Below are 26,618 nucleotides of genomic sequence, written 5' to 3'. Positions count from 1 at the left end.
ACACAGTTACACCTGTCAGATCCTAGGGATATCTATGCGTAACTGATTCTATGAATCAGTCGCATAGATACGACCGGCCGACCTTAGAGATACGACGGCGTATCAGGAGATACGCCGTCGTATCTCCTATCTGAATCTGGCCCAGTATATATATATATATATATATATATATATATATACACATATACATACACACACACACACACACACATATATATATATATACCGTATTTATCGCCGTATACCGCGCACTTTTTTCCCCTTAAAATAAGGGGAAAATCGTGGGTGCGCGATATACGCCGATACCCGCGCTCAGTTTGAAGCCTCCGCCGACATATACCGAGCGCAGTACACTCGGGTACATTCAGGCCAGGCTCGGCTTCGTTTGTGGTCACGCTCTGTGACGTTTATGTGTGAGAAGCCGAGCGTGGCCGAGCAGCTACTAGTTTTATTGGGCTAATAGAATGCATTTTGAAACAATATATGGATTAGAGATGCAACTTGTGCGCATGTCTACCAACATTATTGGTGGGCAGAACTATAAAAATCGGCTCCAAAAATGTCACATTTATCATCAGGGTCACTGTAATAACGTATTCCCATCATATCCCACTCATAGAACAAAATGGCCAATCTATCTAATCTTCGGATAGAATTTTCTGTCAATCCTGTGCTGTCTTTTTAGTTTGATTCAGGGACAGATGAACCTTCAAATATCAAATACACTTTTGTGCATCAAGAGAACGAAGTAAATTCTGAATCTCCTTGGATAATAATTCAGAATTAGGCTCCAATGCTAAAAAAAAAAAAAAATATTCCCAATGGTTAATTCATTTCTGTTTTTCCATTTGACAACATGACCCATTTATAAAAGCTTTCTCGCAGGTCAAGTCCCCCAATGCAGATTATAGTTCAGCTACTTTTTTTTTTCACACATTTCATGGAAAATCAGCACAAAAGTGCACAATTTGAAACCCACTGCAAGAAAAGTACATTACAATAAACACTTACTACAGGCAATATTGCCTCTCTCTCTGGAAATTCACCAGCTTTGTTTCCAAAAATTGCCCCTTTGGTTCTCTATTTTTCGGCTCTCAAGATTTAACCTAATTGTTTATGGCTTGGCAGCATAGAAATTAGTGACAATTTACTGGCTAAATTCCACCAGAAAACCACTAAATCATCAAATGGCAAACCTAATTCTCCTTGCATCTTCTTTGTAAAAAAATAAAAGACAGACAATTGTTGAGGCTGAATGTTGGTTGTATTTCTAGACTGCACAAACCATAGAAAACACCAGGTGGCAGCACATTCTATGGAACAAAGCATGGTAGTCAACAAAAGAGAAGAAAACGTCATATGTGCTGCTCACAGTCACTAGATACATTCACTCTGTTCTTCTACTTTTAATTACAATTAAGACAATACTTTCCCTAACTTTTCTCTTGTACCGTATTCCTTATTTTCATATTAAAAATATTTGGATTTTCCTCGAACCGGGAGGGTCATATCCCATAGATTTGTTTCTGTCCACTTTACAAGGAACAGCATGGAGCTACTTGTATGTACATACTCAGCATTGTCCATACACATAATTACTGTATATAACCCGACGGACAGCCATACACGGCTCGATCTTCTCTCATTCAACGCAATGGCCGAACAAGAGAAAACCAATTGATTTCCCCATCCATGCTACCAGTGTAGATGGAGGAATCTCCACTGCCCGCTACTGTAAACACAACATCTCCCTGTTCTGCCTGTCATCGGGAACAACAATCAGTGATGTGTCACGGCAAGCCACGCCCCCTAACAGTTACAAGCACTCCCTAGGACACACTTAACCCCTTCAGTGCCCCCTACAGGTCAGTGGCGGCTGGTGCTCAACATTTTTGGGGGGGCGCAAACGAAAAAAAATAAACAATTGCAGTGTACCTATCAATTGTCACCACTGTGCCATGCCATCAAATGCAGTCACTGTGCCATCAAAACGCAGCCACTGTGCCATGCCATCAAAACGCAGCCACTGTGCCATGCCATCAAAACGCAACCACTGTGCCATGCCATCAAAACGCAGCCACCGTGCCATCAAAACGCAGCCACTGTGCCATGCCATCAAAACGCAACCACCATGCCATGCCATCAAAACACAGCCACTGTGCCATACCATCAAACGCAGCTACTGTGCCATCAATTGTCACCACTATACCATCAAACACAGCCCCCAAATGTTGCCACTGTGCCCCCAATTGTTGCCACTGTGCCCCCAATTGTCACCACTGTGCCCCCAATTGTCACCACTGTGCCCCCAATTGTCGCCATTGTGCCCCCAATTGTTGCCACTGTGCCCCCACTTGTAGCCACTATGCCCCCACTTGTAGCCACTGTGCCCAGTACCCCCCCCCGGCACTTACCTTTATGGCTTCTACGTCCCTCGATGTCCCTCGTCCCGCCCTCGATGACGCTTCAGCCAATCAGTTTACCTGATTGGCTGAGACGCCTGTCAGTCTTATCCTCGGACGTACGGCCGGTACGCCCCGAGGATGAGCTTCAGGAAGCCAACTACAGCCTCAGGGCTGTACTCGGACAGCCTATCAGGGCCGCTGGCCCTGATAGGCACTTCCACACAGCCAGACAGCTGCCGCTATTCAGCTGACCGGCGCTCAACTGCCGGCCAGCTGAATAGTGGACGGCAGCGGCGAAAATATACAGATTCATACAGTGTATGAATCTGTATATTTTACTGGCTGTGAGCGAGCCAGAGGGGGCGGCGCTCCTGCGTCCCTATGGACGCACCACCACTGCTACAGGTTAACCTCTTTACTGCCAGTGTCATTTTTACAGTAATCAGTGCATTTTTATAGCTGTAAAAATGGCAATGGTCCCAAAAAGGTGTCAAAGGTGTCCGATGTGTCCACCATAATGTCGCAGTCACAATAAATAAAATAAAAAACGCTGATCGCCGCCATTACTAGTAAAAAAATAAATATTATTATTATTAATTAAAATGCCATAAAACTATCCCCTATTTTGTAGACACTATAACATTTGCGCAAACCAATCAATAAAGGCTTATTGCGATTTTTTTTATATTATTGGGGGATATTTATTATAGCAAAAAGTAAAAAATATTGATTTTTTTCAAAATTGTCGCTCTATTTTTGTTTATAGCGCAAAAAATAAAAACCGCAGAGGTGATCAAATACCACCAAAAGAAAGCTCTATTTGTGGGGAAAAAAAGGACGTCAATTTTGTTTCGGAGGCACGTCGCACGACCGCGCAATTGTCAGTTAAAGCAACGCAGTGACGAATCGCAAAAAGTGGCCCGGTCTTTAACCAGCCAAATGGTCTGTTTGAAACGCAAAAATCATAAATTATAATATAATAAATAAGTATAAATAATTTTAAAAAATAATAATAATAAAATTAATTTCCCCACGATTCATTATCACTCAATTCTGCAAGTGTTCTTATTTACTATTGCTGTTTTCTAGCTGGTCTAAAACCATTTTTCACATGAAAAAGGGACACTTTTTGGTTGCCATGGACAATCTCATGTTATCAGCGAGTATATATACAGTATATATACACACAGTATATATATAATATATACACACCAGTCAGACTCGGGCTTGCCTCGCTGGATGTACAGTGTACAGTGTAAGTGTTTACTTACCTTGTCCCTGGATCCAGCGATGCCACCGCGCTGTGTGAGCGAGCGGGACCTCGCTCGATTCACACAGCGTCCTCCTGTGCCGCCGATCTCCGTTCCCTGCGACGTTACGACGCACGGGGACGGAGAACGGCGCCAAATTCAAAAAAGTAAACAAACACAATACATACAGTATACTGTAATCTTATAGATTACAGTACTGTATGTAAAAAAAACACACCCCCCTTGTCCCTAGTGGTCTGTCCTGTGTCATGCATGTCATTTTATATAATAAAAACGTTTCTTTCTCCCTGCAAACTGTAGATTGTCCATAGCAACCAAAAGTGTCCCTTTGTGTCAAAAATGGTTTTAGATCAGCTAGAAAACAGCGATAATAAATTATAATCACTTGCAGAATTGTGCGATAGCGATTTGTGGGGAAATTCGTCATAAAAAAAAAAAAAAAATAATGACAACGACAATTCTGCAACTGAGCAAATTTCAGTGATTTTGATTTGATTACATTAATGAATAATTTTTATTATAATTATATTATTATTTGTTATAATTATTTATAATTATTTATTATATTATAATTTATAATTTTGTTTTTAAAAAAATGTCATACCTGGGATGCCTATTAGAATCTTGTTTGGTCAGATTTAAGTGAGTTGTTTCTAAAAATTACAGACCTACAATATAAAACGCCAAATTTCCTTGCAAATAATGGTACCGCTTTCAGCATGTTTTTTCTGAAAGAATCATACCGCCAGGGAGGTTAATGAATACAAAGCCTGCTTGGATTGGCAGAGGCTGTAACATCATCAGCCCACGCCTCTCTGACTCTCAAAGCCAATCCGAGCAGGCTACTGTATGTAGGCACTCGGATTGGCAAAGGTTGTTACTCCAATCCAAGCAGGCTCTGTATTCATTTGAAGCTACATACAGTATTACCGCACATCCAGGGGGCATCCGAGCAGCTGACCCGGCGTATAAGATGACCCCTGCTTTTTGGCCATTTTTTTTAAGTGTAAAAGGTAGTCTCCCCCGTTTTGCGGATAACTCCGTTCCCTCTCCCTTGTATCTGCTTTGGCCCCTGGGCCTTTTGGCTCAGGCATATCGCACTGCCCCCCGGCCCCGGCTGGGGTGACGGTGGTAACTTGTGATTAGTTCCTTTAATAGTATGTTTTCTACTATGTGCTTTATGTATACCTTTGTTTTTGCATCCCCTGCGTGGGAATTTGTCGATTTGTCTAAAATACTTTAATAAAAAATATTGTACCAGAAAGGTAGTCTTATACGCCAGCAAAAAAAAAAAATATATATATATATATATATATATATTGTAATATAAAACTGCATGCAGGGCATTGGACAAAGCAATAGGGACAAAAGGGAGGTGAAATTTCATACAGTAATGTAATCTGTAAGATTACAGTGTCCTGTATGTGTTATGTTTTTCTTGAATTTGCCGCCAGGCTCCGCCCCGTGCATCGCGACACATGCAGGGAACGGGAGCCTGGCACACAAAGGCATTGGGCAAAGGACACAGCAGGAGGACATTGCAGGATCCTGGGGACCAGGTAAGTATACTGCACCAGGATTCTGCAATGCAATCCCGAATGTGGCTCGGGGTTACCGCTAATGGTACTGAAATTTAACCCCCGAGCCACACTCGGGAAAACCGCTAGGGAGGTTAAACTTGTAAACAACAAGTGTCAGAAATAGGCCTGGTGCTTAAAGACAAAATAAAAACACTTTTGTAATGGCATTTTTGGCAGTTATAGCAAATCCTGATAGACTGAAATGAAGTGTTATACTGTATTGATTTTGATAACCCTGTAGCATCAACTTTTTACTTAATTTGTCCTTTTTTTCCCCCCCATTGCTGACAGTTAAATCAACTAAACGAAGCTCATTAAAAACAATTCAGGCCACTGTAGGAAATACAAGTTCCAGCTGACTTACTTTTGGTCTGGTATCAACGACATAGAGGAAATCACTGCCAGGATTTGCTTTCTTTATCGCCTGCAACATCTGTTCATCCTCAAGACAGCGAGCACTGAATCCAGACAGCGGCTGACTACTACGACATATAGAGGCCTGCAGGGAAAAACAAACCACATGGAGAACAGCAATGTCACCTCAGCACCTCACTTCATCTGCCTGTTTACTCTGGCACTGGTTTGTGGCCATGGGAATTAGTATAAACATGTGGGAAGGAGACACTGGCAACAAGATGTGACCAGCAATGATAGCCAGATAGTTCACTTATCTTACATGAACGTTTATATGAGGAGTAGAAAGCAGAATACGTATTTACAGGACGTTCCATGGAGATTACCCAGGTTCTCCACACTCAGAACCTCCACATATCCACTGTTCTAACAGCAGTACTGAGCAGTTTTCCTCTAGTACCGCGTTTCCCCGAATATTAGCCCGGGTCTTATATTAATCTTGGCAACAAAAGACACAGGGGCAGATCCACAGAGATCTGCACCCGCGCAGCGTATCTGAGATACGCTACGCCGCCGTAACTTACTTCTCTTAGTTTCGAATCCTGAAAGAATTTGCGCCGTAAGTTACAGCGGCGTAGTCTATCTCTCGCGGCGTAATGGCGCGTAATTCAAATCGGCGAGTAGGGGGCGTGTTTCATTTAAATGAAGCGCGTCCCCGCGCCGAAAGAAGTGCGCATGCGCCGTCCCTAAATTTACCGCCGTGCATTGCGCTAAATGACGTCCCGATTCATGGACGACTTACGCAAACAAAAACATTTTTTTTAAATGATACGCGGGAACGACGGCCATACTTAACATTGAGTATGCCACGAAAAAGGAGCTTTAACTATACGCCGAAAAAAGCCGACTAGAGACAACGTAAAAAAATGCGACGGCCGCTCGTACGTTCGTCGGAAATAGCTAATTTGGATACTCGACACGGAAAACGACGGGAACGCCACCCAGCGGACGCCGAAGTATTGCATCTAAGATCCAAAGGCGTACCAAGACGTACGCCTGTCGGATCTAACCCAGATGCCGTCGTATCTTGTTTTGAGGATTCAAACCAAAGATACGACGCGGGTAATTTGAAAGTACGCCGGCGTATCAGTAGATACGCCGGCGTACTTTCTCTGTGGATCTGCACCACAGTAGGGCTTATTTTCAGGGTAGGTCTTAACATGTAATGTGCAGTCTTCTCTCTCCTCTCTCTCCCTGTCTGAACTGGGTTAAAATGCTTGTAAAATCCTATAACCCACTCTATTACAGTAGTATATAATGTACAATGTGTGTGTTTCTGTAATATAATTGTGCCAAATACCTTTGTTATAGCACCGCTCTGCACTTCTGTGACCTGCCGGAGCTCTCTTCCCCGCATTTATTTTACAGAAACACACACGTTGTGCATTATATACTACTGTAATAGAGTGAGTTATAGGATTTTACAAGCATTTTAAACTAGGGCTTATTTTCAGGGTAGGGCTTATATTGCAGCCCTCCTGGAAAATAACACTAGGTTTTATTTTCGGGGAAACACGGTAGCTGCTCATTGTTCTTTAGTGCAGTAGAGCCTCTTGCTTCTCAATGGGTGTTTGAAGCCAGGATCTGAATGCATTATAAAATGATGGATTTGTGAAACCGCATTAAAGCGGGGGTTTACCCTAAAACATCTATGTACAGTTACATCCAGCATACTGCTGACATTTTTTTTTTTCAGTTGTACTTACGTTTTTTGGCTTTCTATTTACCCGGCTTCCGGGTTCTCGCTCCCCAGGGGAGTAGGCGTTCCTAAGACGAGGCATAGATGATTAACCATGGGTAAAGCGCGTCATCGCCGCCCGAAAATATTCAAGGGGGACTCGGCACTTTACGGCGCCTGTGCAGTCAGCTCTACAAGGCAGGCGCAGGCGCCGTATGGCGTCGTAAAGAGCCAAGTCCCCATCGGGTATTTTTGGAAGGCAATGACGTGCTTTACCCACACGTCAATCGTCTCCTGGCAGGATCAACACTCACTCCCAGGAGACATTGGAAAAGGGAGCGACACGCCCACTCCCCACAAGGAAGAAGACCCGGAAGTGAGGCTGAAGACAGGTAAGTTTACACATTAAAAAAAAAAATGACAACGCTACGAGCCTTTATTAAGGCTGGAGATAGGTTGGGTAAAAAGTTAATTTTGAGGGTGAACCTCTGCTTTAAAGAGAATTACATAGTCAGACTGTTACATAGTAGGTGAGGTTGAAAAAAGACACAAGTCCATCAAGTCCAACCTTTGTGTGTGATTATATGTCAGTATAACATTGTATATCCCTGTATGTTGTGGTCGTTAAGGTGTGAATAGTTTTTTGAAACTATTGATGCTCCCTGCTGAAACCACCACCTGTGGAAGGGAATTCCACATCCTTTCCGCTCTTACAGTAAAGAACCCTCTATGCAGTCTAAAGTTAAACCTCTTTTCTTCTAATCTTAATAAGTGGCCACGTGTCTTATTAAACTCCCTTCCACTGAAAAGTTTTATCCCTATTGTGGGGTCACCAGTATGGCATTTGTAAACCTTATAGTGGGAATTTTACGCCAGATTGGAAACTGTGGGGCACGTTAACCGGTTTTCATCATTTCTTTAAAGTACTTTGATTATTGATCATTCATCATACTCAATAGAAGGCTTTTAGGAGAGAAAATATGTGAGCTGTCATTGCTGACTGGTTTCTGAAGGTGCATGTCCTGGGGAGGTCATATTTATCTTTTTTTACTACTCTGCGCCCATCTGCAGCCCGATCTGCGCCCATCGCCCATCAATGCAGCCTGATGCCCATCTGCAGCCTCACCATCTCTCATGCAGTGCAGGAAATCACTGAGCCATCATCTCCTGTTTACTCAGCTCTCAGTCGGCAGTCACATACACAGTCCCGCCTCCGCCATCCGTATTTGACCAGCTCCTGTGATTGACAGAACACTAGTCCAATGCTGGTGGCGGAGGCGGGACTGTGTGTGTGACATCAGAGCCAAGTGAGAGCCGAGTAAACAGGAGATGACAGCTTGGTGAATTCCGGTGGCGCTCATCCCCCTCCTTCCCCTCCAAGGTACACTATCGACGTATAACATGCACCTTGATTTGCACCCTATTTTCAGGGGGAAAAAGTACGTATTATACGCCAATAAATATGGTATATTATGTTTATTTAGGAAAGAATCCCGACCTTTTCTTTTTAACAATCTACAGAGCTGGCCAGAACCAGCTCTTGAGGGAGTCTATTGTACAATTTCACAGCTCTTACTGTGAAGAAGCCTTTCTGTATTTGGAGATTACACTTTTTTTCCCCTCCAGACGTAAAGAGTGCCCCCTTTTCCTCTACAATGACCTTAAAGTGAAGAACTCTATATGGATCACTTATGCATTTATAAATGTTGATCAAACACCCCCCCCCCCCTTTAATCTCCTCTTCTCAAAAGAAAATAAACTCAGTTCAGCTAATCTTTCCTCATAGCTTAACTAGCCCGGTTTCTTTTGAACCAGCCGATGCCGCTAAACATTCAACCCGTGTGTACTAGGCTTTAAAGTGTTACTAAACCTAGTAACACTGGCCCATATTCTCTCTAAAAATCCGCGGGCTGCGCTTAAGGCACTTACACTCCGCTGTCCCAACTTACAGGAGCAAGTGTTGTATTCCCCAAACACTTGCTCCGTAAGTTGGGACGGCGGAGTGTAAATGCCCCGGCGTAGCCTGGCGGATCTCCAAGGGGGCGGCTTGTATTCAAATTAAGCGTGCCCCCGATTCTAATGAACTGCGCATGCGCCGGGCTTCAAAAAGCCCAGTGCGCATGCTCCAGTTCTCGGCGGAAAACGTCAATGACGCTGACGTGTGCGTCATTGACGTAAAGTCGTATTCAAGAACGACTTACGTAAACGACGTACCCGACGAAAAAACACGACGCGGACCCGACGCCATCCGTAACATGGCCTACGTGGGACTTGCGGAAACTTACCCCTCATATAGCAGGGGTAAGTTTCCGCTTACGCAAACGACGTTAGCGACGGTTACGCGACGCAAACTCGTTCGGGAATCGGCGTAGAAGGCTCATTTGCATAAGCAAATGAGTCCTTCACGTAAATGCCATCTAGCGGCAGCCGGCGTCATTACATTTAAGATCCGCCAGTGTAAGTGACTTACAGATGGTGGATCTTAAGTGTATCTATGCGAAAATGATTCTAAGAATCAGTCGCATAGATACACGGGCCAAAAAAGAGAGTTACGATGGAGTATCCTGAGATACTCCATCGTAACTTCACTGAGAATATGGGCCACTGTGGTCTCTCACAGTGTACAGAACATGCAAATGCAATCATTTCAGTAAATATAAACTGCTAGATACCTTTTCTCATCAACAGTATATAGCAGTCTTATGACTTGTATCAGTGCCTGGTTAAAGCTTGTAGGAGGAGTTTTTATACTGCACTGAGCTGTCCTATCAGGATGCAGGACCCCAGACCCTCTGTCTGGACAGTGCTGCATGGCCCTGTGATGATCACATGCACCCTCCCAAAAACAACAACAACTCTAGCAATACACACCAAACTGAGCATGTGCAGCCTGACTCCAGTAACTCTGTCTTATCTGGACATGTGTTGGAGACAATACAAGAAGGGGAGAATCTGTGCATACAAGATCAAACAGCCGTTTTACACAATGCAAAGGATTAACCCCTTAGGTTCCACACTGAGTATAACAAGCATGTTTTTACTGCATATACAGACTGTTGTGGGTTTAGTAACACTTTAAGATAGCCAAGACAATGTGATGAATGAAATATTGAAAATGTAGAAATGTCTTTACAAATTAGGCTATGAAGACAGGGGGAGCAAACAGACCTTATAATCCTAAATTACAAAGACACTTACATCATTATCTTGATAATAATAGGACAGAACAGGAAAACGACCACGACTACGAAACTTTGAGCTCCCGACGATGATTGGCACGCTAGCAGATTTTGGTACGTAGAGTTCAGTTGGGTACGTGTCACAAACCTAAAAGAAAGACATTATGTTACATCATGCTATACAAAGCAGTTTGGTAAGTGTAATGTTTGCATTTTAGAATTTAGAGTACTGTACAAAAGAGACCGAAAAACGGACATTCGCGCTTTTGAACCATTCATACAAACACCCCCCCCCACACCTTCCTCAATTACTGTATACTCTCCCAGAGACAGTGTGATAGAGCAAGTTTAACCACTTAAGACCCGGACCAAAATGCAGCTAAAGGACCTTGCTCCTTTTTGCGATTCGGCACTGCGTCGCTTTAACTGACAATTGCGCGATCGTGCGACGTGGCTCCCAAACAAAATTGGCGTCCTTTTTTTCCCACAAATAGAGCTTTCTTTTGGTGGTATTTGATCACCACTGCGGTTTTTATTTTTTGCGCTATAAACAAAAATAGAGCGACAATTTTGAAAGAAATGCAATATTTTTTACTTTTTGCTATAATAAATATCCCCCAAAAATATATATATAAAAAAAAAATTTCCTCAGTTTAGGCCGATACTTATTCTTCCATCTATTGTTGGTAAAAAAAATAAATAAAAAAAAACGCAAAAAGCGTTTATCGGTTGGTTTGCGCAAAATTTATAGCGTTTACAAAATAGGGGATAGTTTTATTGCATTTTTATTAATTTTTTTTTTTTACTACTAATGGCGGCGATCAGCGATTTTTTTCGTGACTGCGACATTATGGCGGACACTTCAGACAATTTTGACACATTTTTGGGACCATTGTCATTTTCACAGCAAAAAATGAATTTAAAATGCATTGTTTATTGTGAAAATGACAATTGCAGTTTGGGAGTTAACCACAGGGGGCACTGATGGGGTTATGTGTGACCTGAAGTGTGTTTACAACTGTAGGGGGGTGTGGCTGTAGGTGTGACGTCATCGATTGTGTCCCCCTAAAAATCGATGCTGCCGCCACAGTGAAGAACGGGGAAGCCGTGTTTACACACGGCTCTCCCCGTTCTTCAGCTCCGGGGGCCGATCGAGGGACTCCAGAGGCGATCGGGTCCGCAGGTCCCGGAGCTTCGGGCCGGGTTGCGGGAGTGCACCGCGGGCGCGCGCCCGCGACCCACGGCTGGGTACTAGTACAGGACGTATATGTGCACAGCCGTGCCATTCTGCCGACGTATATGTGCAGGAGGCGATCCTTAAGTGGTTAAACTTGCAGATTTTTCTCATTTCTGGGGATAGACAAATCCACCGCACACCATTCTATACGTTAGTAAAGCTACATCTACTAGTTGGATGACCAGATCACAAATTGCTTGATGACTTGATAAGCAGTTTTCCTTCCATAAAAACTGATTTATCAAAATCAATTCATTTATCCACCATGCTGATACATCGTGGAACCACCATCATTCATCAATCATGGAATTTACTCTACTTTAGTCCAGGCTTTTGAGTGTCTCGATAAAATGTATTTGAAAAAGTCCTTATATGCGAGTTGTTCCTTTGCTTTCAGCATGGCAACATCAATTAAGACATTGTGAGGGAAAGAAATATGGTCCCTCTTTCGGCCCACCAAACTGTGTTTCCTCGTAGACACGTGCGGGATTTCCGACAGGAAAAGTTCCCGCCGTAAATCCCGAGAACCTGCTCGGGCAGTCTTTCCCCCTACACACGGCCGGTTTTCCAGACAGGAAAACTGCCAAAAAACGCCTGGCAAAAGTCTGCTGGATTTACCGGCGGGAAAAAAAAGAGAATTGGTTCTCTGTCCGTGGTTTTTGGGCAGTTTTCCCGTTGGAAACCCGGTCGTGTGTACGAGGCATGTCTGGTTGGTCATAGAGTCATAGAGTTCAGGCAGTGTTGGGTTGTACCAGAGAGGTGATCTTGGAGAAGTCTGACTCGGAAAATAGTTCAACTTTTACTTGTTGCAGTGCAAAACCATTACAGATCCCTCTATAAATTACGTCTGTTTGCAGGTAGAGCCTGTGGTCCTATGCAGTAAATTGTTCATAAGAACCCACAACTGCAGCAGCAACCACAGTGGCCAAGTGTTATTTCAGTACAGGTTAACCACTTGTGTCGAGGTGAGCTGGGAGGCTAAGAAATAATGGTAAAAATCTGGATACACAAGTCCTCCTTCCAAGAATGGTACGAACATATAGTGCCATTCTTGGGATATGTGGTTCGGAATGGACAGCTTAAATAAGAAAATGGCTGAGTGAATGATGTGGAATAAGTTGCTGGGGAGCAATATAAAGGGAAGGCCTTAACCGGTAGAAACATTTGGGCAAATGTATTATCATATGTATTCTCCCCATTACGTTTAACTGTACCTAATTTTACCACAAAAAAAAATGGGAAAACGTATTGACTCAAATATAAGCCTAGGGTGTCCATCTGCATGCCTCACTGTGCCCATGACTAGACTTACACACGTTTAACATGTGAGTATATAGAAGGGGTTCCCGGCTTTGAAAAATCGTTGCTCCCTGGCCATAGGTACCCCAGACAGCAAACTGTGCACACTTGTATAGGAGAACTGGGTCTACATGTGTGTTTTGGCAGGGGACCTACGGCCGGCCGGTACCGGGTCCCCAAAGTTACCGGAGAAATTACCGTTTAACATGGGAGTCTATGGAAGGGGTGCCCTGACTTTGAAAAATCGGTGTTCCCCGACCGTACGTCCCCCGGACAACAAACTTTGCACACTTGTTTGGGGTCCAGGGGACCTATGGCCGGCCAGTACTGGGTCCCCAAACCCCAGGAGATCAGGCGCAAAAAGGTAACTCGAGTATAAGCCGAGGGGGGATTTTCAGCACCAAAAAATGTGCTGAAAAACTCGGCTTATATGGTATATATATATATATATATATATATATATATATATATATATATATATATATATATATATATATTCATTGTAGTGTTGAGTAATGAGAAAAATTACTTAGGACCCCCAACCAAATACACCAAGGCATCAACTTCATAAAGAGATAGCCTTTAAGGGCATCTGGCGGGACTCTCTGGAAGAGAAAGGTAAGTTTGCTTACTGAAAAAATAAAAAATGCATTTTGCATTATTTTTGTGCCCACGGCAGCTTGCAAAGCATGGCACCTGTAATCAGTGGAATGAATAATGGGTGAGCGTGGTCATAATATGCATCCTGCAGACACACCAGCGTCCAGACCAGCCTAACATGGCAGCAGCTAAAGAAGACATACCGTGTATGGGCAACTTTATGGCCCCGTACACACGACCAGTTTCCTCGGCAGAATTCAGCTTCCGACCGAGTTTCTGGCTGAATTCTGCCGAGAAACCCGGCCGTGTGTACACTTTCGGCCGAGGAAGCCGACGAGGAGCTCGGCGAGGAAATAGAGAACATGTTCTCTATTTCCTCGTTGTTCTATGGGAGCTCTCGCCCCGCCGAGCTCCTCGGCGGCTTCAGTGCTGAACTGGCCGAGGAACTCGATGTGTTTGGCACGTCGAGTTCCTCGGCCGTGTGTACGAGGCCTCTCTCTTGCAGAAGGAGCTTTAAAATCTGCAGTCTGGTAATGGTCATCCCAACCCTTATGGTATGTGCCACATTACAGATATTCTGCCAATGGTCATCCCAACGCTTATGGTATGTGCCACATTACAGATATTCTGCCAATGGTCATCCCAACCCTTATGGTATGTGCCACATTACAGATATTCTGCCAATGGTCATCCCAACCCTTATGGTATGTGCCACATTACAGATATTCTGCCAATGGTCATCCCAACCCTTATGGTATGTGCCACATTACAGATATTCTGCCAATGGTCATCCCAACCCTTATGGTATGTGCCACATTACAGATATTCTGCCAATGGTCATCCCAACACTTATGGTATGTGCCACGTTACATGTATTCGGATAATGGTCATCCCAACACTTAGGAGCCCGGATTCACAAAGCACTCTCGAGATACGCTGCGTAAGTGCAAATATGCGCCATCGTATCTATGCGGCGTGCCCACAAACTGAGATACGCCTAAAAATAGGCTTCATCCGACCGACGTAACTTGCCTACGCCGGCGTATCGTGGGCGCATATTTACGCTGGACGCACGTGGCGCTCCCATTGATTTCCTATATAAATATGAAAATAAGGGAGATACGTTGATTCACGAACGTACTTGCGCCCGGCGCATAATATACGCGTTTTGTGTAAGTCGTACGTCCGGCGTAAAGTTATTACCCATATATGAGGCGCAACCCATGCAAAGGTATGGACCAGGGAACACAAGCCGTCGTATCTTTTGTCGTTTACATTGTACATGAATATGACTAGGCGTAGGTTACGTTCACGTCGTAGGCAGTGATCCGGCAGATCTTAGGGAGTAGTTTCGACGAGATTCTGAGCATGCGCACTGTATGCGTCTACGAGACGGCGCATGCGCCGTTCGTTATTCGTATCTTTATGGCGCTCGGCCCATCATTTGCATTGGGGCACGCCCACTTCCACTTACGACGACTTACGCCTAAGAAACCCAGCACAGATTTTGGGCAAGTGCTTTGTGAATTCGGTGCTTGCCTCTCTGCGCTGCGTAGCGTAAAGAAGATACGCTACGGTGGCATAAATATGCGCCGATGTATGTGAATCCGGGCTATAGTATGTGCCACATTACACTTATTTTAGTAATAGTCATCCCAACGCTTATGGTATGTGCCACTCTACACGGATTCTGGTAATAGTCATGCCAACACTTATAGTATGTGCCATGTTACACAGATTTTGGTATTAGTCATCCCAACGCTTATGGTATGTGCCACGTTACACGGATTCTGGTAATAGTCATGCCAACACGTATGGCATGTGTCACATTAGACTTACTCGATAATCACGATTAACTTCACTGAGCTGCCACAGGCTCTTGGGCACCCCCATTCTGCTGTACTCTCCGCTCAGGTCAATCAGCCTCCAGCCTTCTTCCCGCTCTGCCTTGTCCAGTTTGGGGTTGAAGGAGAAGCAGTACAGCTCTTCATATTTAACTGTTAAAAAAGCAAAGCTTGCTTAATGTTTCACTGTTCAAAACTAAGCTTAGGGCCCATTCAAAATTAATTAAACTCACTGCTGCTGCAAGAATCCAGCTTATTCCTGTGGTTGGATTTCGCAGGAAAATGTGAAAAGCTGCAGCTGCTCAGCAGTGCAAAGCAATACCAAGCCAACATTGACCGCAGCCGTCTGTGTATGTTCAGATGTAATCCCACATGGAGCGATTACCTGCGGTTAGGGAGAGATGATCACACCTGGGTGCAAGCAGCTTGCCTCCAAGAGTGATCATCTGTCCTAAACCACAGGCACTTGTTCTATGCGGAATTACATCTGAGAACTTACAGACAGCTGTGGCTGCAGCTTTGTACAAGCTGAGCGGCTGCAGCTTTCCACATCCATATGCCGGATTCTTGCTGCAGTTGTAAGTTAAACCCCTTCTATGTGAGTGAGGCCTTACTGTAAAAAAAAAAAGAGAAAGCCGATTCCATGCACAGAGCAGCAATAAGAAGTTCCTTTTTGTTCTGATAAAAGGGTTATAACTCGAAGGTCCATTAGCGGTAGATCTATATTCTGGAGAGGTGGAGTTTGCTAGTGGACAAATTGTACACAATTACAAGAGTATGGGCTAGATTCAGCAACAAGTTACGGCGGCGTATCTCCAGATACGCCGCCGTAATTTCAAATCTGCGCCGTCGTATCTTTACGCCGATTCTTAAAGGCAGATACGTAGAAAAAATAGGCTTCCTCCGCCGACGTAATTTGAATACGGCGGCGTATAATTGTGTTCATTTTTACGCTGGCCGCTAGGGGCGCTTCCGTTGTTTTCGGCGTAGAATATGCAAATGACCTAGATACGCCGATTCACAAACGTACGTACGCCGGGCGCAATTTTTTTACGTCGTTTACGTTAGGCTTTTTCGGCATAAGGTTACTCCTGCTAGTAGGAGGCGCAGCCAATGTTAAGTATGGACGTCGTTCCCGCTTCGAAATTTGATTTTTTTACGTCTTTTGCGTAAGTCGTTCGCGAATAGGGCTGGACGTCGAAAGCAATGGGATTCTTTCACGAACGGCGCATGCGTAAAATACGCGGGGTCACCATTAATTTAAATAAAACACGCCCCCCTCATCATCATTTGAATTAGGCGCGCTTACGCCGGCCCCATTTACGCTACGCCGCCGTAAGTTAGGAGGCAAGTGCTTTGTGAATACAGCACTTGCCTCTCTAACTTACGGCGGCGCATCGTAAATACGATACGCTGCGCCACCGTAATATTGCACGCAGCTACCTGAATCTAGCCCTATGTGTGTGTATTTAAATAAAAAAATATAAAAATGATTGGTCATGACTACAATAAAGAAATCAAATGTATGCATAGACTGCTATACATTCCCTTTACCAAAGCGGTTATGCCAGCTTTGGGTGCTCTGTTCAGGTAAACCCAAGGGCACTATAAGGGTAGTGGACAAAACAATTCATACAGTACCTGGTCGTGACAATCTGGCTAGCGATACGTAGATGTCATGGCAATCTCTCTCTTGAGGGATGATGATTTGAATTACTTGAAAGTTTTTGCAGCGGAGAAGTAAAGGACAGCCTGATGCAGTTGTAGCTTGTTTTTCAATAGAAGAGATTTGGCTGTGAAGAATCTAAAGATGTGCATAAGGGACAAATCAGTTCAATAAATAGACCTCTGGGCAATAGTGCTGCATATACTTAAGATGGTTGTAAAGCCTTACATATACCTAGTGAAGTGACTGGACTCAGGTGATACACAGATGAAACAAATCCTCATACATAAGTTGTACTTTAAAGTAGAATTTATAAAGCTTGTCCGAGCGGTTAGAAGAAAGGGGGCGGAGAGCTGAATTCACACTCTGCAGAGCTCAGTGAGGAGTGCTCTGAGAGCTGATTGGAGGGAAGGGACACACCCCCCTTCACACAGCACACCGGAACAGAGCTGAAGCTGTCAATCTGCTGGAGGTCCCTCCCCTGTCACCTATTTTCTTTTGTCAAAAGTGATTCATCAGACAGAAATTACACCTAAAGAAGTTGCAAAGTCAAAAGTTTTTTTTATATTAATGCATTCTATACATTAAATACATTACACCTAAAAATGGAACTTCCGCTTACATTTGGCATGTCATTTTTTTGGGGGGGTCAGGAGGAGTGGGACTTCCTGTCCCACTTCCTCCTTCCGCCGAGGGGCTGGTAAGGTGATTAGCTTAATCGCCTTATTGCAGCCCCTCCCTGGAGGCGAGCGACTGTCCAATCGGACGGCGCTGCGCCGCTCGAGCATGCGCAGTGCCATTCGCGCATGCGCAGTGGGTGCCCGGCCGTGAAGCCGAAAGCTGTCACTGCCGGGTGCCCACACTAGGAATGAAGACGCTGGCCGGCGAGGGGGGAGAGAGGAGCGGAGCCCTGGCCGGCGCGTCGCTGGAACCGTGGAGCAGGTAAGTGTCTGTTTATTAAAAGCCAGCAGCTACACTTTTTGTAGCTGCTGACTTTTAATAAACTTAAAAAAAGGCTGGAACACCCCCTTAAGATAAAAAGTCTTCTGTGTGTAGCAGCGCCCCTCGGTCCCACTAATACTTACCGGAGCCCCATCTCTGTCCAGCGATGTCCACGAGTGTCTCAGCCATCCAGGACTCTCCCTTCTGATTGGCTGAGACACAGCAGCGATGCCACTGGTTCCCACTGCTGTCAATAAAACTCAGTTAGCCAATCAGGAGAGAGAGGGGTGTGGCCGAAATGGAGCTCAGTGTCTGAATGGACACGCGGAGCTGCAGATCAGCTTGGGTGCCCCCACAGCAAGCTGCTTGCTGTGGGGGCACTCAACAGGAGGGAGTGACCAGGAGCACAAATGAGGGACCCGAGCAGAGGAGGATCTGGGCTGCTCTGTGCAAATCCACTACACAGAGCAGGTAAGTTTAACCCTTTCATGACTAAGCCTATTTCTGACATTTGGTGTTTACAAGTTAAAATCAGTATTACACACAAACACACACACATACATATATATATATATGCTCACTGTATCACTCGGGCCCCGCCCCTCAGTGTGCCGCGTCACTGGATGTGATTGACAGCAGCGCCAGCCAATGGCTGCGCTGCTCTCAATCCATCCACTCTAGCCAATCAGCGGCCAGGCTGAGCGGCGAAGAGGATATCGGGACGGCGCGGGACTTTCGAGGGGTCAGGTAAGTATAACGGGGGTTCGGGGGGGGGGGGGGGGGGGCGGCAGAAGCAGATGTTTTTTCACCTTAATGCATAGGTTGCATTGAGGTGAAAAAACATTTTCCTTTACAACTCCTTTAAGGTTTGACCTCATATTAGATGGTTTTGGTAAACCTGAAAAGAAAAAACCTGCAGGAAAACTGATAGTGTGTATGGGGCTTAAGACTTGCATCACGCCATCACATCAAAGTCTGCTTGGGCTGTTCACTGTCAACCAGGGCCAGTTTTACCATTTACAGGCTTCACTGATGGAAATCCAGTCCTAAAATATAACCAATTGCTAATCTGGTTCTGATTTTATGTCCATAAAGCATGAATATTGAAGAATCAAACTGTGATCCCAAGGAGCATTTTATTAAAACATATGAACCTCAGCATGTACATAGCCCGACCCTTGACTGCCCCTAAAGGCAAGCATACTTAAAGCGGTTGTAAAAAAAAAAAAAAACACCTGCAACGCAATGAAATAATGTGCTTGTATGCATCACATACCAGCACATTATGAAATACTCACCTTGGAATGAAGCCCTCCAGCGTTCTACTGTCACCGCTCAGAGGGCCGACATCTTCCACTGGCCCTTCTTCCGGGTTCGCACGCTCCAGCTATGCGATTGGCTGGAGCCGCAGTAAAGTCACTCCCATGCATGCCCGCAGGACCCTTGGTTCCAGCACAAAGCTTTGAAGGTCCGGCAAGGTATGCCAGACCTTCAGAGCGCATGCGCGGGTGAGGTAACTGGCGACATCCAGGGTGAATATCTCCTAAATGGTGCATGTTTAGGAGATAATAATTGTACCTACCGTAAGCCTTATTGTAGGCTTAAGCCCTGTACACACGATTGATGGTCCATCCGATGAAAACGGTCTGATGGATAGTTTTCATCAGTTAACCGATGCTGACTGATGGTCAGTCGTGCCTACACACCATCAGTTAGAAAACCGATCGTGTCAGAACGCTAGGGTTCCTCCAAGGTTAGCTAAGGGTTCCTTGAGCTGTGGCTAACTAAACCCCATCTGATGGTGTCTTCATGGATCCAGTGCCACACGGCAGAGACAGCAGCATGACTGCAAGGGTGTCATTCTAGTCTCCTATGTAGGGGGGGGGGGGGGATTCTTCCTAGAGCTTAAAATATATATAATGTTTGGGGGTTCCAAGTAATTTTCTAGCTAAAAATATTGATTTTAACTTAAGAAACAAGTGTCAGAAAAAGATTTGGACTTTAAGTGGTTAAACTTCCTGCATTTACACACAGAAGTTTGCTCTAAGAAGGAAGTTAGTTACAATGTTTCATGTTGTTACAAACTTGGCATTTTTTTCTTTACACGCAAAGAAGTTTATCGCTTTGATCTAAGAAGGAAGCATTAGTTACAATGTTTCCTGTTAACCTCCCTGGCGCTATTCCCGTGTGTGGCTCGGGGGTTAAATTTCAGTACCATTATCGGTAACCCCGAGCCACACTCGGGATTGCATTGCAGGATCCTGGTGCAGTATACTCACCTTATCCCCAGGATCCTGCGATGTCCCCTCGCTATGTCGGCGGGCTGTTTCCTCCACCCGATGCCTGTGTGCCAGGCTCCGTTCCCTGCGAGCGTCTCAACGCATAGGGGCGGAGCCTGGCGGCAAATTAAAAAATGACAAAATACTCAATATGAACAGTACACTGTACTGTATAAAATTATTTCATATCCCATTTGTCCCTAGTGTTTTCTCCAGTGCCATGCATGCAGTTTTATTTTATATATACTCTTCTTTCTGCCTGGAAACTTGAGATTGTCCATAGCAACTAAAAAGTGTCCCTTTATGTCAAAAGTGGCTTTAGAACAGCTAGAAAACAGCGATAGTAAATAAGAACACTTGCAGAATAGAGTGATAGTGAATAGTGGGGAAATTAATTTTATTATAATTATTATTATATTATTATTTTTTTTATAATTATTTATATTTATTTATTATATTATAATTTATGATTTTGTGTTTCAAACTTTATCATACCCGGGATATCTACTAGACACTTGTTTGGACAGATGTAAGCGTGTGATTTCTAAGAATTACAGGCCTACAATATAAAACGCCAAATTTCCCTGCAAAACAATTGTACAGCTTTGAGACCCAAAAATCTGACATAATCATACCGCCAGGGTGGTTAAGAACTTGGCAGACTGCCTGGATATTTTCTTTGACAGCTAAAGCGAGCCGATAAAGTCTCTCCACTTGTTATATGAAAAAACTCAGCATTGGAGATCGTCAGGGGGGTTGAATCGAGATCACGATTTTTTAACGATTATTTATGCATCTCTAATTCTGCCCACTTACCACCACCAATGTAAGAGGCATTTTCCCAATGACCCCCGAAAGACTAATCTTACTACCGTAAGAGTTCTCTGAGATCTGAAAATGATTTCAAGGGTTTCTTTGGGGGCAAATAGGTTGAGAAAGGATGGTGTATAATATTCGATTTTGGACTTTACTGAATGAAAACCACATTCACTGTTAGAAATTAATTCGAGACATGCTTTACATCCTCCTGAGTTTTCTCATCACTGCGGTTGGAAACGAATGTCAAGCTTTAGTCACACAACAGGTTACTTCTGCAACAGTGAAGAGAAAGTATGAACATACCCAAGTTTCTTTGCGGGTCTCTGAGATATTTTCAACAAAAATGACATGAGTTGCTGTAAGATATAATGTACCCAACGCTGCCTTTCTAGAAGATATCCGGTCAAGTAGACGGACGTTTTCAACCTTAAAACAGAAAACATTTAGGGAAAGATATTAATGAAGAAACTGTTTTATACAGTAGACATATAGGGCCAGATCCACATAGAAATGGATAGGCGCAGTGTATCAGAGATACGCTACGCCGCCGTACAATATCCTGGCGTTCTTTCAAATCCTCAAAGATTTCGCGCCGTAAGTTACGGCGGCGTAGTGTATTTCTGGCGGCGGAATTCAAATCGGCGATTAGGGGGCATGATTTATTTAAATGAAGCGCGTCCCCGTGCCGAATGAACTGCGCATGCTCCGTTTCAAAATTTCCCGCCGTGCATTGCGCGAAATGACATCGCAACAACGTAATTTTTTAAACTTAGACGTGACTTACATCCATCCCGATTCACGGACAACTTCCGCAAAAAAAAAATTCAAATTTCGACGCGGGAACGACGGCCATACTTAACATGGCAAGTCTATCTATACGCCGCAAAATACCAGCTTTAACTATACGCCGGAAAAAGCCGACTAGAGACGACGTAAGAGAATGCGACGGCCGCGCGTACGTTCGTGGATTGTCGGAATAAGAAAATTTGCATACCCGACGCGGAAAACGACGCGAACTCCACCCAGCGGACGCCGAAGTATTGCATCTACGATCCGAAGGCGTACGAAGCCGTACGCCTGTCGGATCGAACCCAGATGCCGTCGTATCTTGGTTTGAGGATTCAAACTAAAGATACGACGCGGGAATTTTGAAAGTACGCCGGCGTATCAGTAGATACGCCAGCGTACTCTCTCTCTGGATCTGGCCCATAGTGCCTTGATAAAGGCATTTTATATGTTTTGTCATTTTACAACCAAAACTGTACATGTATTTTATGTGATAGACCAACACAAAGTGGCACATAATTGTGAAGTGGAAGGAAAATGATAAATGGTTTTCAATTTTTTTTACATATAAATATCTGAAAAGTGTTGGCGTGCATTTGTATTCAGTCACCTTTACTCTGATACCCCTAACTAAAATCTAGTGGAACTAATTGCCTTCAGAAGTCACCAAATTAGTAAATAGAGCCCACCTGTGTGTAATTTAATCTCAGTATAAATACAGCTGTTCTGTGATGCCCTCAGAGATTTTTTAGAAAACTTTAGTGAACAAATATCATGAAATCCAAGGAACACACCAGACAGGTCAGGGATAAAGTTGTGGAGAAGTTTAAAGCAGGGTTAAGGTATAAAAAATATTCTTCTCCAAGCAGCATCTTTGGAGCGGTATAGGAGCGGGGTGTTTACAGCTCCTATACCGCTCCTTCCTACTGAAATCAATGGGACACCGCGGTAATACCGCCTGCAAATCGCGGCTGTAGCCACGGTTTGCGGGCGGTATTAACCCCTTTTCGGCCGCTAGCAGGGGTTAAAACAGCACCGCTAGCGGCCGAATATTGCGGTAAATATGACGGTATAGTGGCGCGATTTTTAGAGCCGATATACCGTCGTATTTACCGCGATATTCGGCCACTAGCGGTGCCGTTTCAACCCTTGCTCCGGGCCGAAAAAGGGTTAATACTGCCTGCAAACCGCACCTGCCCACCCCAGTGTGAAAGCGGCCTAAGTCACACACTCCACAAATCTGGCTTTTTTGGAAAAGTGCCAAGAAGCAGTGGCGTCGCTAAGGGGGGGCAGGAGGTGCGGCCCGCACCCGGGTGACACCAAGCTCAGACAAGTACTGGTACCATGGCTCCCTCCTTCCCTTCTGGGATCTCTTCAGCTGCATGCGATCTGCAGGGAGAGTGGGGGAGGAGGGAGTGAGGCAGAGGGACAGGGTGCCCGGGATCCAACTGTTCTGCACGCTACAGTCACATCTCTCTCCACCTGCTGCACTCACTGCAGACTGGACTATAGCCGCCGCCTCCTTACAAGTACACAGACTGGGATGAGGAGGAACACTGCTCTACGGAATCTGCCCGGGGCCAAGAGACTGTAAGTAACAACAGGAGTATTGCAGGAGAGGGGAACATGGTGATTGGGAGGAGGGCATTGACAGGTAACATCTATGCTGCCAGGAGTGATTTTAGGGAGGGTGTGAGAGGCTTTGATCTGGGTCAGAACTAGCAGTAGAAGTGGGGCAGATTTGAAGTTTGACCCCCCCCCCCCCCCCAGCATAATTCCTCTTCCTTCCCAAAGCACACCCTAGCACATATGCTCTAATCCCACCCAAACTTCATCCATTTCCCCTGATCCAGTCCTGGCTCCACCCACCCCCCAATCTCATCCCGGCTCCATTCACCCCCTTCCCCAATCCCATCCCGGGTCCACCCCCCCTCCGATCTCATCCAAGGTCCATCCACTCCCTCCAATCCCATCCCGGCTCCATCCACCCCCCGACCCCATCCCGACTCCATCCACCCCCTCTGATCCAATCCTGACTCCATCCACACCCTCCGATCCCATCCCGGGTCCATCCAGCCCCTCCGATCCCTCACATCCCAGCTCCATCCATTGTGGCAGGTTAAGGGGGGGGGACGGGGGACACCGAAGCACTAGCCTGGCTTAAAGCCAAAGGGGGGGGGGGGTACACAATTTTTTACTGCACCAGGTGACACCAACCACATTTGCAGTTTGCGAGAAGCCATGTGGGGAACACAGCAAACATGTGGAAGAAGGTGCTCTGGTCATATGAGACCAAAATTGGCCTAAAAGCAAAAACACTAAGGGTCCGATTTACTAAAGGAAAATCCATGGTGCCTTACAAGTGCACTGCAAATGCAATTGGAAGTGCAGTCGCTGTAGATCTGAGGGAAAGATCTGAAATGAGGGGAAGATCTGATGATTTCTATCTACCAATCATGTGCAGAAAAATGCTGTTTTTTATATTCCTTGCATGTCCCCCTCGAATCTACAGTGACTACACTTCCAAGTGCACAGTGGATTTGCCTTTAGTAAATAAACCCCCAAGTGTGGCAGAAAACTAACACTGCACATTACCCTGAACACATCGTCCCCACGTGAAACATGGTGGTGGCAACATCATATTGTGGGGATGCTTTTCTTCAGCAGGGACAGGGAAACTGGTCAGAGCTGGTGGGAAGATGAATGGAGCCAAATACAGGGCAATCTTAAAAGACAACCCGAGTCTGCAAAATACTGTATTTATCGGCATATACCGCGCACTTTTTTGCCCTGAAAATCAGGGCAAAATCATGGGTGCGCCATATATGCCGATACCCGCTTCCCGGGCTGTGTTTGAACCACTGCGCCGACATATACAAAGCGCAGTACACTCGGGTATAGTCGGGCAGGCTAGGCTTCTCTCATGGTCACGTCCTGTGCGTCCTTTACGCGAGAGGAGCCGAGCCTGCCTGACTATACCCGAGTGTACTGCGCTCGGTATATGTCGGCACAGTGGTTCTAACACAGCGCGGGAAGCGGGGATCGAGCAGGGAGGACACCACGATGGCCGCAGAAGGACGCCGGACCGGACAAGGCCGCCGATGGATGACGGGAAGGACGCGATGGACGACGGGTAAGACACCGACGAGGGGCATCCAAACTGTAAGTATTTTTTTTTTCCAGGAATTTTCCTTCAAGTTCGGGGGTGCACGCTATACACCGGGGCGCATTATAGCAAGATAAATACGGTACTTGAGACTGGGCAGAGGTTCATCTTCCAGCAGCACAATGACCCACAATGACCCCAAACATACAGCCAGAGCTACTATGGAGTGGATTAGATTAAAGCATATTCATGTGTTAGAATGGCGCAGTCAAAGTCCAGACCTAAATCCAAGATCTGTGACAAGACTTGAAAATTGCTGTTCACAGACACTCTCCATCCAATCTGAGCTTGTACAAAGAAGAATGGGCAAAAATGTCACTCTAGATGTGCAAAGCTGGTAGAGACACCCCCAAAAAGACTTGCAGCTGTAATTGCAAAGAAAGGGGGTTCTACAAAGTATTGACCCAGGGGGCTAAATACAAATGTACACACTTTTCACATATTTATTTGTAAAAAAAAAAATTTAAAACAATTTACGGTATTATTTTCCTTCCACTTCACAATTATGTGCCACTTTGTGTTGGTCGATCACATAAAACCCCAATAAAATACATTTTGGTTATAATATGACAAAATAAGGAAAATTTCAAGGGGTATGAATACTTTTTCAAGGCACTGTAAAGTTATGGCTGATCAGTGTATATCTGCATACTGTTTAATATCCACTTAGAGCTCAGCCTTATATGAAACCATCACAACGGGAAGACTGTACCCTCTATTAAGTCCAGTATACAAGCCTAACTAAGAGAATACAGGTTATAAAGGCAGAATGAAATGCATGTTCTACTCTAGTCAGAAAATACAGAAACATAGCTCAAGTATACTGGCCACTACAAAGAATGACTTTGCTTTCTCTGGGAAGGACCAGGTCCCAATAGCCACCACTAATATGTAACCTCATTACAGCATCATCTCCCGGTACTCCCCCCCATCACATCCCCAGACAATGAGGACACTATGAGGAATCAGATAACAGGAAATGGCCAGAGGAGGAGAGGAGAAGAGAAAACAAGTACAGACACCCTCTGCTTATATCTCCATACATGTATGCTGCTGTCCCAGTAGGCATACATATAGACATGACTGTGGATGGGATGTTATTGTGGATATGGAGAGATCACTTGGATATGACTGTAGTGGATATGGAGATATATGGACATGACGATAGATGGAATATATGATGGATATGGAGATTATGTATGGATATGGCTGTAGATGGGATGTATTTTGGATTTGGAGAGATCACTTGGATATGGCTGTAGTTGGGATGTATGGTAGATATGGAGATGTCGGATGTAGTTGGGATGTATGGTAGATACGGAGATATCGGATGGATATGACTGTAGTTGGGATGTATGGTGGATATGGAGATGTCGGATGGATAGGACTGTAGTTGGGATGTATGGTGGATATGGAGATGTCGGATGGATATGACTGTAGTTGGGATGTATGG

General features: G+C 44.9%; 1 protein-coding gene across 1 annotated transcript in view; it reads right to left on the bottom strand.

The window, feature by feature from the left end:
• MTMR7 (myotubularin related protein 7) overlaps nucleotides 1–26,618 on the bottom strand; it is a 97,562-nt gene that overhangs the window by 64,297 nt on the left and 6,647 nt on the right. Inside the window, exons 2-6 of the mRNA XM_040334644.1 lie at nucleotides 21,517–21,639; nucleotides 17,149–17,311; nucleotides 15,503–15,660; nucleotides 10,547–10,675; nucleotides 5,621–5,755 (exon numbers count right to left, since the gene is read on the bottom strand). Coding sequence (XP_040190578.1) covers nucleotides 5,621–5,755; nucleotides 10,547–10,675; nucleotides 15,503–15,660; nucleotides 17,149–17,311; nucleotides 21,517–21,639 — 708 coding nt within the window. The remainder of the gene's footprint in view (nucleotides 1–5,620; nucleotides 5,756–10,546; nucleotides 10,676–15,502; nucleotides 15,661–17,148; nucleotides 17,312–21,516; nucleotides 21,640–26,618) is intronic.

This window comes from Rana temporaria, chromosome 1 (genome assembly GCF_905171775.1).
Source record: "Rana temporaria chromosome 1, aRanTem1.1, whole genome shotgun sequence".
NCBI classification, from domain to species: domain Eukaryota; kingdom Metazoa; phylum Chordata; class Amphibia; order Anura; family Ranidae; genus Rana; species Rana temporaria.
Note: the sequence above shows the minus strand (reverse complement) of the source record. Positions and strands in the feature narration are given on the sequence as shown.